The sequence below is a fragment of the Ziziphus jujuba genome, chromosome 10, assembly GCF_031755915.1.
Source record: "Ziziphus jujuba cultivar Dongzao chromosome 10, ASM3175591v1".
In the NCBI taxonomy this organism is placed as follows: Eukaryota; Viridiplantae; Streptophyta; class Magnoliopsida; order Rosales; family Rhamnaceae; genus Ziziphus; species Ziziphus jujuba.
This window is the reverse complement of record NC_083388.1, coordinates 23110550-23125436: the sequence shown is the minus strand read 5'-3', so window position 1 is coordinate 23125436 and position 14887 is coordinate 23110550. Positions and strand designations below refer to the sequence as shown.

The following is a 14887-nucleotide window of genomic DNA, read 5'->3' as shown; positions in this document are numbered from 1 at the left end:
AAAACCCACATCATGTAGGCACATTGTTCAATTGGATTTCTCTTTTTAAAATTTGAATATTGCTTGAAAGAAGAAAAGAATAAAAGACAGATTTTTTTTTATACAAAAATAAAATAAAATCTTTTTTATATATGGGGTGGGGGATTCTAATTTCTAACCAGGGTCATCATCTATTCATCCTAACTTAAAAAAAAAAAAAAATAAATAAAAATAATAATAATAATAATAATAATAATATAATAATACCAAATATAAACAAGCTTCCGGAGCAAGGGAGTTTCATGTTTCTTGTGTAAAACTCCAAAAGGCGTATTAAAACCCCATAAAACCCAAAACACTTTTTTATTTTCTGTCACCATTTGCTCTCTGTTTTAGAAAAAAATAAAGGTTGAATCTTTGATTATCAATTTGTCGGAAAAGTCTTGAAGAAGGAGAAGGGAAAAGAAACCCTAGGCTCAGACTACAGAGGCAATGGAAGAGAGCAGTAGCAGCAACAACATGGCTAGCAATGTGGCCAGAGCCATAGCCGTAGCCCTGAACTTTAGCACCACTCCCGAAGATCGCAAAGCCGCCGTCTCTTACCTTGAATCTGTACGCGCTCTTAATTTTTGAGCCACTCTTTCAGTTGTATATTGAATATAACCAACCTCGTATCTGTTAAAAACAAAAATAGTTGTAAATTTCGAAACTTATATTGCCCTTTCAGGGTTTTGATTGAGTTTTCTAAAGCTGTTATCGGTGATTGTTTGTTTTCTTTGGGTTTCGAAATTAAGATATGTAATTTATATATACTGTTAAATTGGTTGCAAATTTCTGTGGACATGGTAAATTGGGTTTCTTTTTATGTTCTTGTAAGGTTTTAGATAAATGAATATGTTGTTGGGATTGTTTAGTCTTTTGATTGAGGCGTGGGTTTTGGGTAATGAAAGATTAGTAGTCTTCCACAATTTTGATGGTAAATAATGAATTTTGGCAATTCATCTTTTCTTGTTTTAGTGTTGTTTAGAACATAAACAAGCATTCTGAAGGTGACTATTAATACGGTTAAGTAATCAAGAGAGTAGTGGCTGACCACCAGAGTCATATACATTTGGCATCAATAGTTTACAAAATTGTTTCTCTAAATGAGTGTCAATGGTACATGGATATTTTGGGCCTTTATGCATGTGTAAATGGTATTGATTTGTTGTTGCCGTCTTGCATGAGATTTTGTTCAAAAGCAAAAACCACATCAGAAAGGTAGCTTCAAGAAAAGTATATAACAATATATATATATATATATATGTATATATATAGCATGGTTTCTTCTGTTATAAAGCTCTATGTATTCCCAGGCTTCTTTGCTTGTTCAAAGAATTAATTGGATGAGGTTTGTGGTTTCTCTTTGGTTGCTAAAAACCTGTAGTAAAATAGCTTCTGTAACATTTTTGCACATGAATTGTAAGATTATGATGAAACACGGTGGCTGATTTTGTGTTTCATATCTTATGCTCAATTCGAGCAGATCAAAGCTGGAGATATACGAGTTTTGGCAAACACATCTTTCCTTCTAGTAAAAAAAGACTGGTCCTCTGAAATTCGGTTGCATGCTTTTAAAATGTTGCAGGTTAGTGCACATCCAATTTCTCTTTACTTTTGTGTTTTTTTAAAGCTACTAGGTTTATTGATATGATAATTGCTGCCATTTAATTTGATGACTTTGTTCATAACTTATGCCACGTTAAAATAGTTCATGCTGCCGTGCTATACTTAAATTCCATGTCTTATCTAGCACAAACCATTTTCTGACCTGGATGTAACTCATGAAGGAAACTTAGTATTATATACACGTGATTTCTTCCCTGTAGTTTCATGGTTTCTGCTGTTGTCTAGGAGATAATTATATTTGTTGGTTATTAATGTAAGGAAGGAAAAGCATTTGCCATTTGATTTTGCAGTTTAGTAACTTCTGAAACTGGAAATAAGTCTTTTGAACAGGTATGTATGAACATTTAATATGTGAATATGTAAAACCATGTATGTCTTTACTAACATGTGCAATGAGTGGAAGCTCCATAAAGAATTTGAAAAAACCAAAAAAAAAAAAAAAAAAAACAACTAAATAATAGACCCCTCGCTGACAAACCACTATAAAACAGGAGGTTTCTGTGTGTCAATTTAGTAACCAAAATAATATAATTACCTATGTTTAAACCTTCTCTCTTATTAGCTTCTATTTCTGTAACCATTTATCTTTTGGTAGTAATTGAGTGGCATGGCCACTAAATATGTGTACCCGCAGCATTTGGTTCGGTTGCGGTGGGAGGAATTAAGCTCCATAGAGAGGAGGAACTTTGCAAATGTTGCTCTTGATTTGATGTCTGAGATGGCAAATCCTTGTGAGGAATGGGCCTTGAAAAGTCAAACAGCAGCCCTTGTTGCTGAGGTTTAATAACATTATCCCTTAAACTACAGTTTAATCTGCTTATAATCATGTTTCTGTTATAGTACTTTATGTTGTTCCGTGTTACAGATTGTAAGAAGAGAAGTACACCTATGGCACGAACTGCTTCCATCTCTGGTTTCCTTATCTGGGAAGGGTCCTGTACAAGTATATTATTTTTCCTTAGTTCTGGCTGATATTTCCTTTAAAAGTTTGTACGAGATAGTTACAATGTTTTCTTTTCCAAATAGGCTGAGTTGGTTTCAATGATGCTGAGGTGGCTTCCGGAAGATATAACTGTTCACAATGAAGATTTGGAAGGTCTATTACATTTTCCTTAGGGTCTACTTTGTCTCTTAGTGTGTGTGCATGTGTGTGTTTGTTTGTATTATGTTCTTGGTTTGAATGATGGTTTTTCTTCTCTACCTAAGTTGATACCGACCTTCTATCCTGATTGTTATGTTCAATCTAGGTGATCGACGAAGACTATTACTGCGTGGGCTTACTCAATCTTTGCCTGAAATTTTGCCTTTACTATACACGGTATGCCTTAGTTTTACACCTTGAGTTACAGGTTGCTTATTGTAGCATTATTTTAGTGCCCTGATTTTGCAGTTACTAGAAAGGCACTTCGGATGTGCGGTGAATGAAGCAGGCAAACAACAATTGGACCTTGCAAAACAACATGCAGCTACAGTGACAGCTACTTTGAATGCTGTTAATGCATATGCTGAATGGGCTCCATTACCTGATCTTGCTAAATATGGTATAATTCATGGGTATGACATCCTTCTTTGAAGTTTTTGGCACCACATGTGATGAAACTATGGATGTTAATGATGTACATATTCTTCATTGCCCCCTCTCTGTTCCTTCACAGGTGTAGTTTTCTCCTTTCTTCCCCTGATTTCCGCCTTCATGCTTGTGAATTTTTCAAACTTGTCTCTCCCAGGTGGGTATTATAATTTTTTTTAATATTTTTTCATTGTCCTATATAGTCAGGACATACGTATTTTCCTGATAAGATATTTTCACTGCATTTATTTTATTCTGAATTGTGGCTTGTAGGAAGAGACCATTTGATGAATCTGCCCCTGATTTTGATTCTGCAATGAGAAATATCTTTCATACCCTGATGAACCTTTCCAAAGAATTCTTATACAAATCTGGCTCTAGTTCTGGGGCTCTCGATGAAAGTGATATTGAGTTTGCAGAATATATATGTGAGAGTATGGTGTTCTTGGGCAGTTCAAACTTGCAATGTATTGCTGGTGATAGCACCTTACTACCTCTTTATTTTCAACTGGTAATTAGAGCATCAGAGTGGCACCTTTCTAAAATAATATTGTAAAAATATGCGAATAAGTTCAGACATGTACATGTGCATTTCATTTTGGGAACCAGTATAACTAAACACTTAACGAAGTTATAATGAAATAAGCGTTGATATGTAACCACTTTTATTACTTTTGCAGATGTTGGGGTTCTTTCAACATTTTAAGCTAGCTCTTCATTTTCAATCCCTGCTCTTTTGGCTGGTATGAGGAGAGTTTTGACTTGTGTTGTTACAATTTCTGATGGGTGAATCTATAATGCACCTTGCTCGTATTTGAATGTGTCAATTGTTTTTTTGCTTCTATAGGCACTAATGAGAGACTTAATGTCAAAGCCGAAGGTTGTACATTCAACTGGGGATGGTTCTGTTGTTAAAGCTTTGGGCTCTGGTTCTGTCCAGGTTGATAACGAAAAGAAAGTTATCTTAAGTTTTGTAAATGATGATATGTGTACTGCAATTCTGGATATATCTTTCCAGCGCATGCTCAAGAAAGAAAAAGTTCCTCTTGGAATAAGTATGGGGTCATTGGAGTTGTGGAGTGAAGATTTTGAGGGAAAGGGTGATTTTGGCCAGTATCGTTCAAAATTGGTACATAAGTTTCTGCTTTTGCATCATAATTAATCTGCCTGCCCTTTTTTCTGGTTTCTCCCACTAATGCTTGATGCAAATGCAGTTAGAATTGATCAAGTTTATTGCTTCATACAAGCCCTTGATAGCTGGTATTAAGGTTTCTGAAAGAATTGATACAATTATCAAAACGCTCTTGCTTTCTTCCATGCCTGCTCAGGTACGGTTGCAAACACTTTGTCTATCTGAACTTTTGTTATTGGATTTGCCAGCCTTTCAGCCTCATTCAATTTTTAGATTAGAAATGATGATTTCATTATTTGCATGCATTTTTTTTCTGATTTGAAGGAGCTGGCTGTGATGGATAGCATGCAATTGGCTTTAGAAAATGTTGTAAGCACAGTTTTTGATGGGTCAAATGAAATCGTTGGTGGTAGTTCTGAAGTTCAACTCGCACTATGCAGAATATTTGAAGGTTTTAGCATCTTTCTTTTACGACCTATATTTTGAGTGCCTTAGATTTTTACATATTTTACTCCTAAAGATATTGCTTATTTATTTTGAAGGGTTGCTTCAGCAACTTCTTTCTTTGAAATGGACTGAGCCAGCCCTTGTGGAAGTACTTGGGCACTACTTAGATGCATTTGGTCCTTTTCTGAAGTTTTTCCCAGATGCAGTTGGCAGTGTTATCAACAAATTATTTGAGCTTTTAACCTCACTTCCATTTGTCGTTAAGGTGTCTCTTCAGTTATTTAATCACTTTGATTTTCATTGCGTTAAACAGAATTTAAATGGGCATGCGGTTTAAAGCATATTATTTCTTTTTCAGGATCCTTCTACAAATAGTGCACGACATGCAAGGTTGCAAATTTGTACATCTTTTATTCGTATTGCCAAAGCTGCTGATAAAAGTGTTCTGCCTCATATGAAGGTGATGCGATTTTTTCTTTTTTCCCGTTTTCTGCGTATCCCTAATGTTTATCCCTATACTTTTGCAGCATAGGTTTTTTTCCATTAAGGAGCAATGATACTATATCTGTATCAGATGCTAATACTTATCAGTATTCTTGATTTGCATCTGATACTCAATAAAAGTAGATAGACCTTGGAGAAAAGAAGTCAAAGTTGGCAATATGTCTAATGTTCCTGACCTTTATATATGTATGGAGTTGACCTTTAATGTTAAGATAGTGCCTTCATATTGTGGAGGAAGAAATATATTGTTGAATTTTTATGTTTTACTGATTGCGTTTATATAGGATTTCTTGTATGATAAACCATGAGAAATTACAATAACAATTAGGTAAATATAACTTTTTGTTTAATGTCATATAACAATTAATAACTTAAAAACTTAATCATACAGATATTTTTCTTTTTATTCACTTTATCATGTGGTTTCATATGTAGGGTATAGCAGATACCATGGCGTATTTGCAAAGAGAAGGTCGTTTACTTCGTGGTGAACATAATCTTCTAGGTGAAGCATTTCTTGTCATGGCTTCTGCTGCAGGGTAATATTTGCTTTTTCATGTTCTTTTTGTGGGATAATATAATATCCTCATGCATCCGACTTATATAGAAAGGTTTAAACATGATGCAGGATTCAGCAACAGCAAGAGGTTTTGGCCTGGTTATTAGAACCTTTGAGCCAACAGTGGACTCAGCTTGATTGGCAAAATAATTATTTGTCTGAACCACTAGGTATAGTTCGGCTTTGCTTTGAGACACCAATGATGTGGTCAATTTTCCATACTGTGACTTTCTTTGAGAAGGCACTCAAGAGAAGTGGAACAAGAAAAGCCCAACCGAATTTACAAAACAACTTGGCAGCAAGTTCTACTTTCTTGCATCCTATGGCATCTCATTTATCATGGATGCTGCCACCTCTTCTGAAAGTATGAATGTTGGTCCTACTAATTTGCCATGTTAATTTACCTCTATGTTTCTTCTTAGATATGGTACATTTATGGTCATCTTTTCTTTGTGAAAAGGTTACTATTTTTACTCAACTTCATTTATGCGCAGCTGCTTCGTGTGGTACACTCCCTTTGGTCTCCATCTGTTTCTCAATCACTACCTGTAGAGGTAAAAGCCGCTATGACCATGAGTGATGTTGAGAGGTTCAGTCTTCTTGGGGAAGGAAACCCCAAATTGTCAAAGGGTGCATCAATATCCGCCGAGGGATATCAGATCAGTATAAGTAAGGAAGGTTATACAGAGCCAAATGAAAATGATATACGGAATTGGCTGAAAGGTATCAGAGATAGCGGGTATGCATGCATTTCGTTATAATCTTTTGTTTCAAAATTATATAATTCTTCTCTGGAATTTTTTATCCTTTAAGCTAGTTTAGTGTGGATCTCATCACTTCCTATCATTCCAGTGTTAATTAATCATTTTAATTTTAGGTACAATGTATTGGGCTTGTCAACAACAATTGGGGATACACTTTTCAAATGTTTGGATATTCATTCAGTCGCTTTAGCCCTGATGGAGAATATACAATCCATGGAGTTCAGGCATATAAGGCAGCTTGTTCATTCAGCTTTGATTCCTTTGGTTAAAAATTGCCCTTCAGATATGTGGGAGGTTTGGCTAGAAAAGCTTTTGCACCCATTATTTCTACACTCTCAGCAGGTTCTTAGCTGCTCCTGGTCCAGTCTTCTACATGAAGGTAGAGCAAAGGTTCCAGATGCCCATGGAATTCTTGCTGGATCAGACTTAAAAGTGGAAGTAATGGAGGAGAAGTTACTTAGAGATTTAACTCGGGAGGTTTGCTCACTTCTCTCTGTTATAGCTTCACCACAGCTAAATACCAGACTTCCTACCTTGGAGAGCTCTGGACATATCAGCCGCGTGGATACGTCTTCACTCAAAGAGTTGGATGCATTCACTTCAAACTCCATGGTTGGGTATGTATTTCGCACTTACTGCTAAGCAGATATTTCTGTCGATTCAAGATATTATTGCTCGTCGCTGTTTACTTTTGTTTTACTTGTCTTAACCATGCTTCTTTCAGTTTCATATTGAAGCACAAAAATTTGGCCCTTCCAGCATTGCATATATGTTTAGGAGCTTTCACATGGACAGATGGTGAAGCAGTCACCAAAGTTTCTTCCTTTTGTGCTACTTTGGTTGTTCTAGCCATATCAACAAGAAGTGTCGAACTCCAAGAATTTGTTTCCAAGGATCTGTTTTCAGCAATTATTCAAGGTTTAGCCCTCGAGTCAAATGCAATTATTAGTGCTGATCTGGTTGGTCTCTGTCGTGAAATATTCATATATCTCTGTGATAGAGATTCAGCTCCAAGGAAGGTTAGTAATGGACCCCCATACTTCTGGATATGTTGGCACATTATTAGTGGATTTCACTGCCTTCAAGAATTTCCTTGGGAATTATTAATGTAAGGGTGGTTCCTCTTGGTATGTCCCAGGTTTTGCTCTCGCTTCCTTCCATCACACCTCAAGATTTGCTTGCTTTTGAAGAAGCTTTGACAAAGACATCTAGTCCTAAAGAACAAAAACAACATATGAAAAGCTTGCTCTTATTAGCTACCGGAAACAAGTTAAAAGCACTTGCCGCTCAGAAAAGTGTAAATGTAATTACCAATGTATCAAGTAAGCACTCAAACCCCACTCATGCATTTTGTTTTTTCTCACGGCTTCCCGTAAAAATAGTATTTTTTGCACACACGTATATATTAACTAATAATGCAATATGTTGTAATCCCACTCAGTGAGACCTCGCAGCATGGTCAACTCTACAGAAACCAGAGTGGATGAGAGTGAAGCGGTAGGACTGGCAGCAATATTATGATGGGTTTGTCCTTTTTTTCTTTTTTTTTTTGTACAGGAATGAGTATCACAAAAATATGCTTCTTAACCAAACAATAGAAACTACATCTTGTATATTTATTTTATTATTATTATTTTTTTGTCCTTTACAAACTCCAATAATAGCTTAAAGGATAATGATAATGATAGTGTTAGGTTTTTGGTTTTGGTTTAAGTTTTGATTTTGACAATTTATAATTGGGGTTAATTTCATTAACTGCAAAATCATCACTCACGTTTTAGGAAATTCATCTGCACCCCTTATCTTTTTCGGTTTTTCATTGGAGTTTTTGAGGTGTATAGGCATTTCAAGGATATAACCCATAGATGAACCGTGTATACCTTCATCCTCAACAGAGCTGATAGGGATGTTTGCCATACTCTAGATTTGAGAAAGGAATGCAAACTTCCTTGGCCCTTTAAAAGTCACAACTTTCTGTTCAGAATTAATCACTAGCCAACAACATGTACCCATCTAAACCGTTTGAAAGAACTGATAGCAAGAAAATGCGATAAAAAAAAGCGTCCCATGTATAAGAAATGCAAAAGCGATGATATCAAGAGAAAGAAGAGTTTGACACACAGAACGATCTGGAAAAAGCAGCCATCAAAGGAATGTGACAAAAGGGACGCCAAGTTTTCAAGCGTTTTTTTCTTTCGAACCTACAAGAAGAGGATCTGTTGATCCAAGTTTCAACAACCTCTATGACAATTTACACCCATTTGCAGACATTCGAGATATCAAAATATAAGAATCATTCGGATCGTCCATATGTACTTAAAATCGTCTAACTTTCTTCAGATAGCTTTGACTAAGACATGGCAACGACCACGTTAAAGTCTTAAGGATATGGACAATTTTGACAGCCTCTAGCCTGTAAAGTTCCAGATTTCCAAAAGGGAGCTTCCACTTTGAACTCCAGATTTACCTGGGGTCCTTTCCTGTAACTAGCAAACAATTCCCTCACCCAGCTGTCAAGAACATCAATAGATTCTGCAGCACTTACATGTATTATGATTAAAAACATAGCACTTTGTAACTGCAAGGGATGTTATTATGTGAACATTGGCAGTTTATCCACTAAGTAAATAATTGAAGCAATCACCCTCTTTTCAAACTAAAACAACTTATAACAGGTTTCTGAGGAAGAAAATGAATTGTACTCTTGAATTTTAATTTGCAACTCCTGAATACTGAATAATATGCGAAGCAATTTGGAGATAAACTAGTTCCAGTTCCTTATTAGAAAAGACAAGATCTTACCACAAATATGGAGTACTGATTAAAAACTTCTAGATGTCAAATTTAGAAATTATATTAAGAGAACTGGTAACAAATTATTTTCCAATTTCCACTTAGAACTGTAGGATTTTACCAATACTGCTAATAATCTGAACATCCTCAATTCCACAACCCATAACCAATATTCCTGTCATCATAACATAGCTTGGGCTACCAACTAACAAGAATCTAAGGTAGATATTGTAGAAAAAACCCTACAAACAATAACCTATACACCGTAAAATAAAATCTTCCATCACTAGCATCTCGTACAATAACTAATACCCCCATCAAACAACTATTGCTAAACACCACCACCAGAACATCTATACCGACAAACATTTCAGTGTACTCCAACATTAACGAATGAAATATTAGTAGTCTAAGCAAGCAAAAAAATTCATCAGGGAAGCATGAATGGGGCCAAAAATATATTCTGTTATCGCTATCCAATTCCTGAAGAGAATAGGACCTTCTCAAGGCACCCTTAAGAAACTCCCGTTTCAATTCGAAGTAGTAGCAGATATGCTCTGTTTCTGTGTATTAATTTGATGACCCTCCATGTTTGAACAAGAAACTACCATACCAGCAAAGAAAACAGTCAAACTTGTAGCCGAACTATGATAACATTATCTTGCATACATAGTCAGTTCATTGACCTTCTAAAAACAGTTCATGTAAAACCTTTTTTATATCGTCAATATACCGAACAAAATACCAGAAAAAATGAAATAAAATGAGAGAGAGAGAGAGAGAGAGAGAGAGTTATTATAATTATAAAGGTGAATTTGAAAGCTTAATCAGGCATACGTCAGCACTTGGATGAATGAATATTGAAATAATTACAATTCATTCTTGTTTCTCAAGGCATTCTTTACTTAAAAGGATTTAAGGAGCCGGAGTTGCAGACAGCCAAATAGATGTGTATGCAAACAAGTAGACCACATGAGGACCTAGTTTACTACCATAGCTGAGCAAGTGAGAAGATGATCTTGCTAAAAGAATGACCTTTTTGCCATGTCATGTGCAAATCCTTCAATCATGGTAAAATAATGCTACTTAACATCTAACACAAACATTACTACCCTAATCTAACACTAACATTACTACCCTAATCTTATATAAATTTTCAAAAAAAGGAGTTTTGTCATATCCACCGCGACATCAACTAAGTCAACTGGATAGGGAAAAGAAAAATCAATGTCATGTTTCTTTTTGCCCTAGGAGGACAGAAAGTGGAGCATTACAACTTAATACTGAGGATTTGATAATAAATATCTTAAACCCCCATCACGTTTTTAAAATGATCATAGAATCGGAAGGGCCACATGGTTTCTAAAACGACTCAGTCGAAGGCACAACGTGTTAGATTCTCAACTAATGTATTAGGTACTGAATTTCCAATTTCATAATAAAGGCAGCGACTTTCAGGTCGGTCGCTGCCACTGAGTGTCCAGCATTGCATGATCAAAACCTTCAATTATTTTGCTAACCTTGCAGAATTCCCAGCGATCAAAATGTACGTGATTTTTAAGTTATCTGTAACGGAGTTATGAAAAAGACTGGTGAGATGGGAGTGTATCATATATGCACCACATACATGGTGTGATTAATTCATTCCTGAGAAGGTAATATCATTTACAAGTTATATATATTCAATTGTTTATAAATAGGTTGATCATGAAAACCAATTTGATGATGTTCATTAGCATTATCATGGCTGTATTAACATGCCCTTCCATTCTCTAGGATTTTTCACGGAATGATCAACAATCTTGATAAATAATTCCTGAAGCAAAAGATGAAGAGTTTCAAGCATTCATATTCAATATGCAGCAAGGCCTTTGCTTGCAGCAAGAACTGATCTTTTTTCAGTGAATACAGCAATAGTTTTTCTTGCATCTGGTTTGAACACTATATTTAAGCCTTTTACAAGCAACGCCAAAAATGGAAGTGCACCTGGAGAAAATAGTAAGACTACCTCAGAACTTACCGAACATAGGACCTACAACCCCATACTTCATATCTTTTGTAAGAATTCTGATGGAACTGAGTGAAAGTCAATACTCTTTCAAGTTGTTTTATGGGTTCTAAGAATCTAAATACTTTGCCACGGGCCACCATACTCTCTTTTAAGTTGTGTTCGATTCCATTAAGTAAGAGTGAAAAAGTATAAAAGGAATTGTAAAGTCTCAAAAGAAACCTATATGCTTCACTAACTTATGTTTGTTAGAAACCATGGGTATTGTTCGTTTGTTGGCAACATTACAAGACCCATAAAAAATAAAATAAAAAAAATAATAATAATAAAATAAAAGATTATGAAAATAATAATAATCACTTCCTTGAATGATAGTCATAAATAATAAAAACACGGTTTGTACCTAATCATAATTTTACAGTTACATCTGCATTAGGATGCATCTGCAGTATTTTCATTTTCAGTAGCTGACCAGACCCTTGACAGAATTCTTCATATAGATTATCAAATTCATCTTCGTAGCACCACCACGTTTTTCTGTTTCTCCAAACAGTAAAAGGCATAAGTTGAATTATTATTTTCTCCACTGAGACAGTATAGAGTAAATTCAACAGAAACTCAATTTCATCTTGGCACCCAGCAAAATCATCCAACTTCACCACCTTAATGTATTGACATGAATGATTTACCTCCACTTTCTCAACGATATGTTTACCCAACCACTGTCAAAACCATATCAAATAAATATACAACAATAATAATAATACCATATCATCAAAAATATATAATTCATACCTTTAAGCAATTATCTTTAGCAGGATGTCGTAGTCTGCAGAACTGCCATATGAACGTATCACATTGTCATGCCACCCACAATTTTTTATATGAAAAAAGATAAATTCTCATTTTGCGAAACAAAGAGCAAGCAGCAAAACTCAAATGGAACTTCAGGCCCATAGTAAGGGATTGAGGATTAAATGAATAAACATTTGTAGATTGGCACTGACCTTGATTGACAAAGTATTCAAGAGAGGAGCTGTCTTGAGAAAATCAGGCAAAAGGTGAATTGGTATTTGGTAGCTGGAAGACAGAATCAATTCCAAATGGTCAACCTTACTAAACTGAGGAAATTGAAGAAGAGACCGATCCGATCCAATCCGCAGAGCAAGTCTTTTGATTTGATTAAGTAGAGTCAGATAAGGGTCAAATTTGAAGCAGTGATGGATGGCAAGGTTTAGGTGAGAAAGATTTGGAGCAGAGACGTCGATGGTTAGCAAAGGATACTGACCTCCTCCTATTTCTATTGTATCAAGAACATTCTTTGCAGAGGAGAATTTAAATTGTCTCAGATTCCAGTTGTCACTCAAATGCAAGTATTTGAGATTGGGAGCAGAAATAATTTTCAACTTATCAAATTTATAGGAATGCAGAAGAGAAAAACGTTCAAGAAATGGACAGTTAGAGAATAAACTGCGAATAACGTTTTGAGTGACATATAACCCTTTGATATACAAATCCCTGAGGCAATGAAATTTATCAGCAATAAAAGTAGCATCGTAACGAATAGCAGTGTTAAGATGCAGAGTGAGCTTTTTGACATGTTTTTTGGCAGCAAAATGCACCCATGTGTTTATATGATGACGTTGCTTCCGAATCAATCTATCACCAAATAATGAAAACTCATCCAAAGTTGGTGCCTTGTGCAATTCCAATACTCCATTCACCTCATTTATGATTTTGTCTCTCATTAAATCCCTCACTTTCATCTCATTTATGATACTGGAGTACCGTCTGATTAAATCACTATCATCATCATCATTCTCAAATTTGAGAGTCAATCTATCATTGTGTGCTGCAGACAATTTTTTTGCAAATTTATAATCAACATTGAAAGCCAACCTAGGTGTATTCTGAATCGTAGATTTCCAAATCTTTCGTAATCGCTTCGAAACCACACTCATTCTTGCTGCTTCTTCCGTATCCAACCAGCACATAATTGATGCAACAATTTCATCTGGAAATTTACTCAAATCGTCTTCTTCATCTGCTAATTTACTCATTATCATCATCAGCAGCAGACTCCTTTTTCCCCTTCAAACATTATCAGCCTCCTCTTATTTTTTTAAGCTTTTAATATATATATATATATATATATATTAATCTACCAAGACAAAGTTAAACTAGGAAAAAGATAAAAATAAATAAATAAACAGGATAGTTACCTCTAACTAGGAAAGTGGGTTTTGAAGTTACTGAAAGTGGGGATGAGCTACATCTTGCTGCTGTACTGATCTAGATTTAGATTCAGATTTAGTAAGAGGCCGCCCACCTTTCATTTTGGAATTCTTTAACTTTTTCAGCTTGAGCATGAATCCCATTAATTCTGATTTTCAGGTTGATGCCCGGACAACCAAAATGTTTCAGCCCTTTTCGATTATTAGTCGGGGCTCGCTCAAACTATGTTGCTTATCTGATACCAAAGCAAATTGGTCGAGTGAGAGTGAGAGAGCAATCAGGGTTTCCTTTACTTGATGATGAGGAAGAAGAATGGCAGAAAGAAGACGAAAGTGGGGTTGGTGTGTAAGCAAGCTTTGACTTCTGGTGTAACTAGGATGTAAATTCAGGCTGCCCAGCCAGGCTCAAGCCCAAAAATGCCGTTTTGGGCTGTTTGGGGCTAGGCCTTTCGGGCTGTAGAGCGAATTCAAATTTTAAAGGGCCGAATTTTAAAGGCCCAGTATCCAGCAAGTAAAGTTCAATGGCATTCCATAGCATACAAATTTCAAAAGATTTTTCTTATCCAATTAATTATGTATATAAAATTATAAATAAAAATATAATTTTGTGGCGGAGATCCAGAATTCCTATTTTGATTATCTCTTTCTTCTCTTTCTTTCTTTTTTTTTGGGTCCGGATCACCTAGGCATATCTGAATTGTTTGCTGAGGTTGGATGCAATATGCATGTGTTTATATATATGTATATGTGTGTGTATATATATATATATATATCTAATATCAACATTAAATACAATATAGATACTGTATTTCCAGCTTATTAAGAAAACTCTAAACAGGAACACTGAACTATATTACAATTATCAATGATGCTTCTAATCACTTTTAAAATATATCCAAAATACGCCACATGGCAATCTGGTTCTACTTTTTAATTCACATTTCTTCTCCTTAATAACTTATATATTGTCTGCACAAAAGGATTAAATTCAAACAAATAATCTATATCATATTGTATATCTGGTGAAATTAAAAAATAAATGCAGAGACTTTAAAATCTACTTTGTCAAAAATATTTTTGAAGAACTTTTTTTTGGGCGGTGAGAAAGGAGTGTATCATGCAACACCAATCTGAAAACGTTCATTAGCATTACCATGCTTGTATAACTAACATGTTCTTCAATTCTGTCCCAGTGATAATACAAAATCTCGATAAAAAAAAATATAAAA

General features: G+C 35.2%; 2 protein-coding genes across 4 annotated transcripts; one reads left to right on the top strand and one right to left on the bottom strand.

Annotated features, from left to right (window-relative positions):
- The first annotated feature begins 270 nt into the window (after positions 1–270).
- Positions 271–8336, top strand: LOC107412090 (protein HASTY 1). Of its 2 annotated transcripts, XM_048468393.2 has the most exons (22): positions 271–591; positions 1505–1606; positions 2282–2425; positions 2513–2590; positions 2674–2743; positions 2895–2965; positions 3038–3201; positions 3303–3374; positions 3491–3728; positions 3898–3960; positions 4065–4346; positions 4432–4545; positions 4674–4800; positions 4892–5061; positions 5155–5256; positions 5736–5839; positions 5929–6223; positions 6354–6598; positions 6737–7240; positions 7348–7642; positions 7762–7945; positions 8065–8336. In XM_048468393.2, the coding sequence occupies exons 1-22, from the start codon at positions 472–474 to the stop codon at positions 8142–8144; spliced, it is 3624 nt and encodes a 1207-aa protein (XP_048324350.2). In that variant the 5' UTR covers positions 271–471; the 3' UTR covers positions 8145–8336. The 2 variants fall into 2 exon arrangements, with proteins under 2 accessions (XP_048324350.2, XP_048324351.2); XM_048468394.2 differs by lacking the exons at positions 271–591; positions 1505–1606; positions 2282–2425 and having other exon boundaries at positions 2507–2590; positions 3022–3201.
- Positions 8337–11762: 3426 nt separating this feature from the next.
- LOC107412098 (putative F-box/LRR-repeat protein At3g28410) lies at positions 11763–14014 on the bottom strand. Of its 2 annotated transcripts, none has more exons than XM_016019807.4 (4): positions 13647–14014; positions 12432–13515; positions 12220–12261; positions 11763–12146 (listed from the first exon to the last, which is right to left on the bottom strand). In XM_016019807.4, exons 2-4 carry the CDS (start codon positions 13491–13493, stop codon positions 11832–11834), a joined length of 1419 nt encoding a protein of 472 aa, XP_015875293.3. In that variant the 5' UTR covers positions 13494–13515; positions 13647–14014; the 3' UTR covers positions 11763–11831. The 2 variants fall into 2 exon arrangements, with proteins under 2 accessions (XP_015875293.3, XP_015875292.3); XM_016019806.4 differs by having other exon boundaries at positions 12432–13551; positions 13647–14013.
- Positions 14015–14887: the final 873 nt, after the last annotated feature.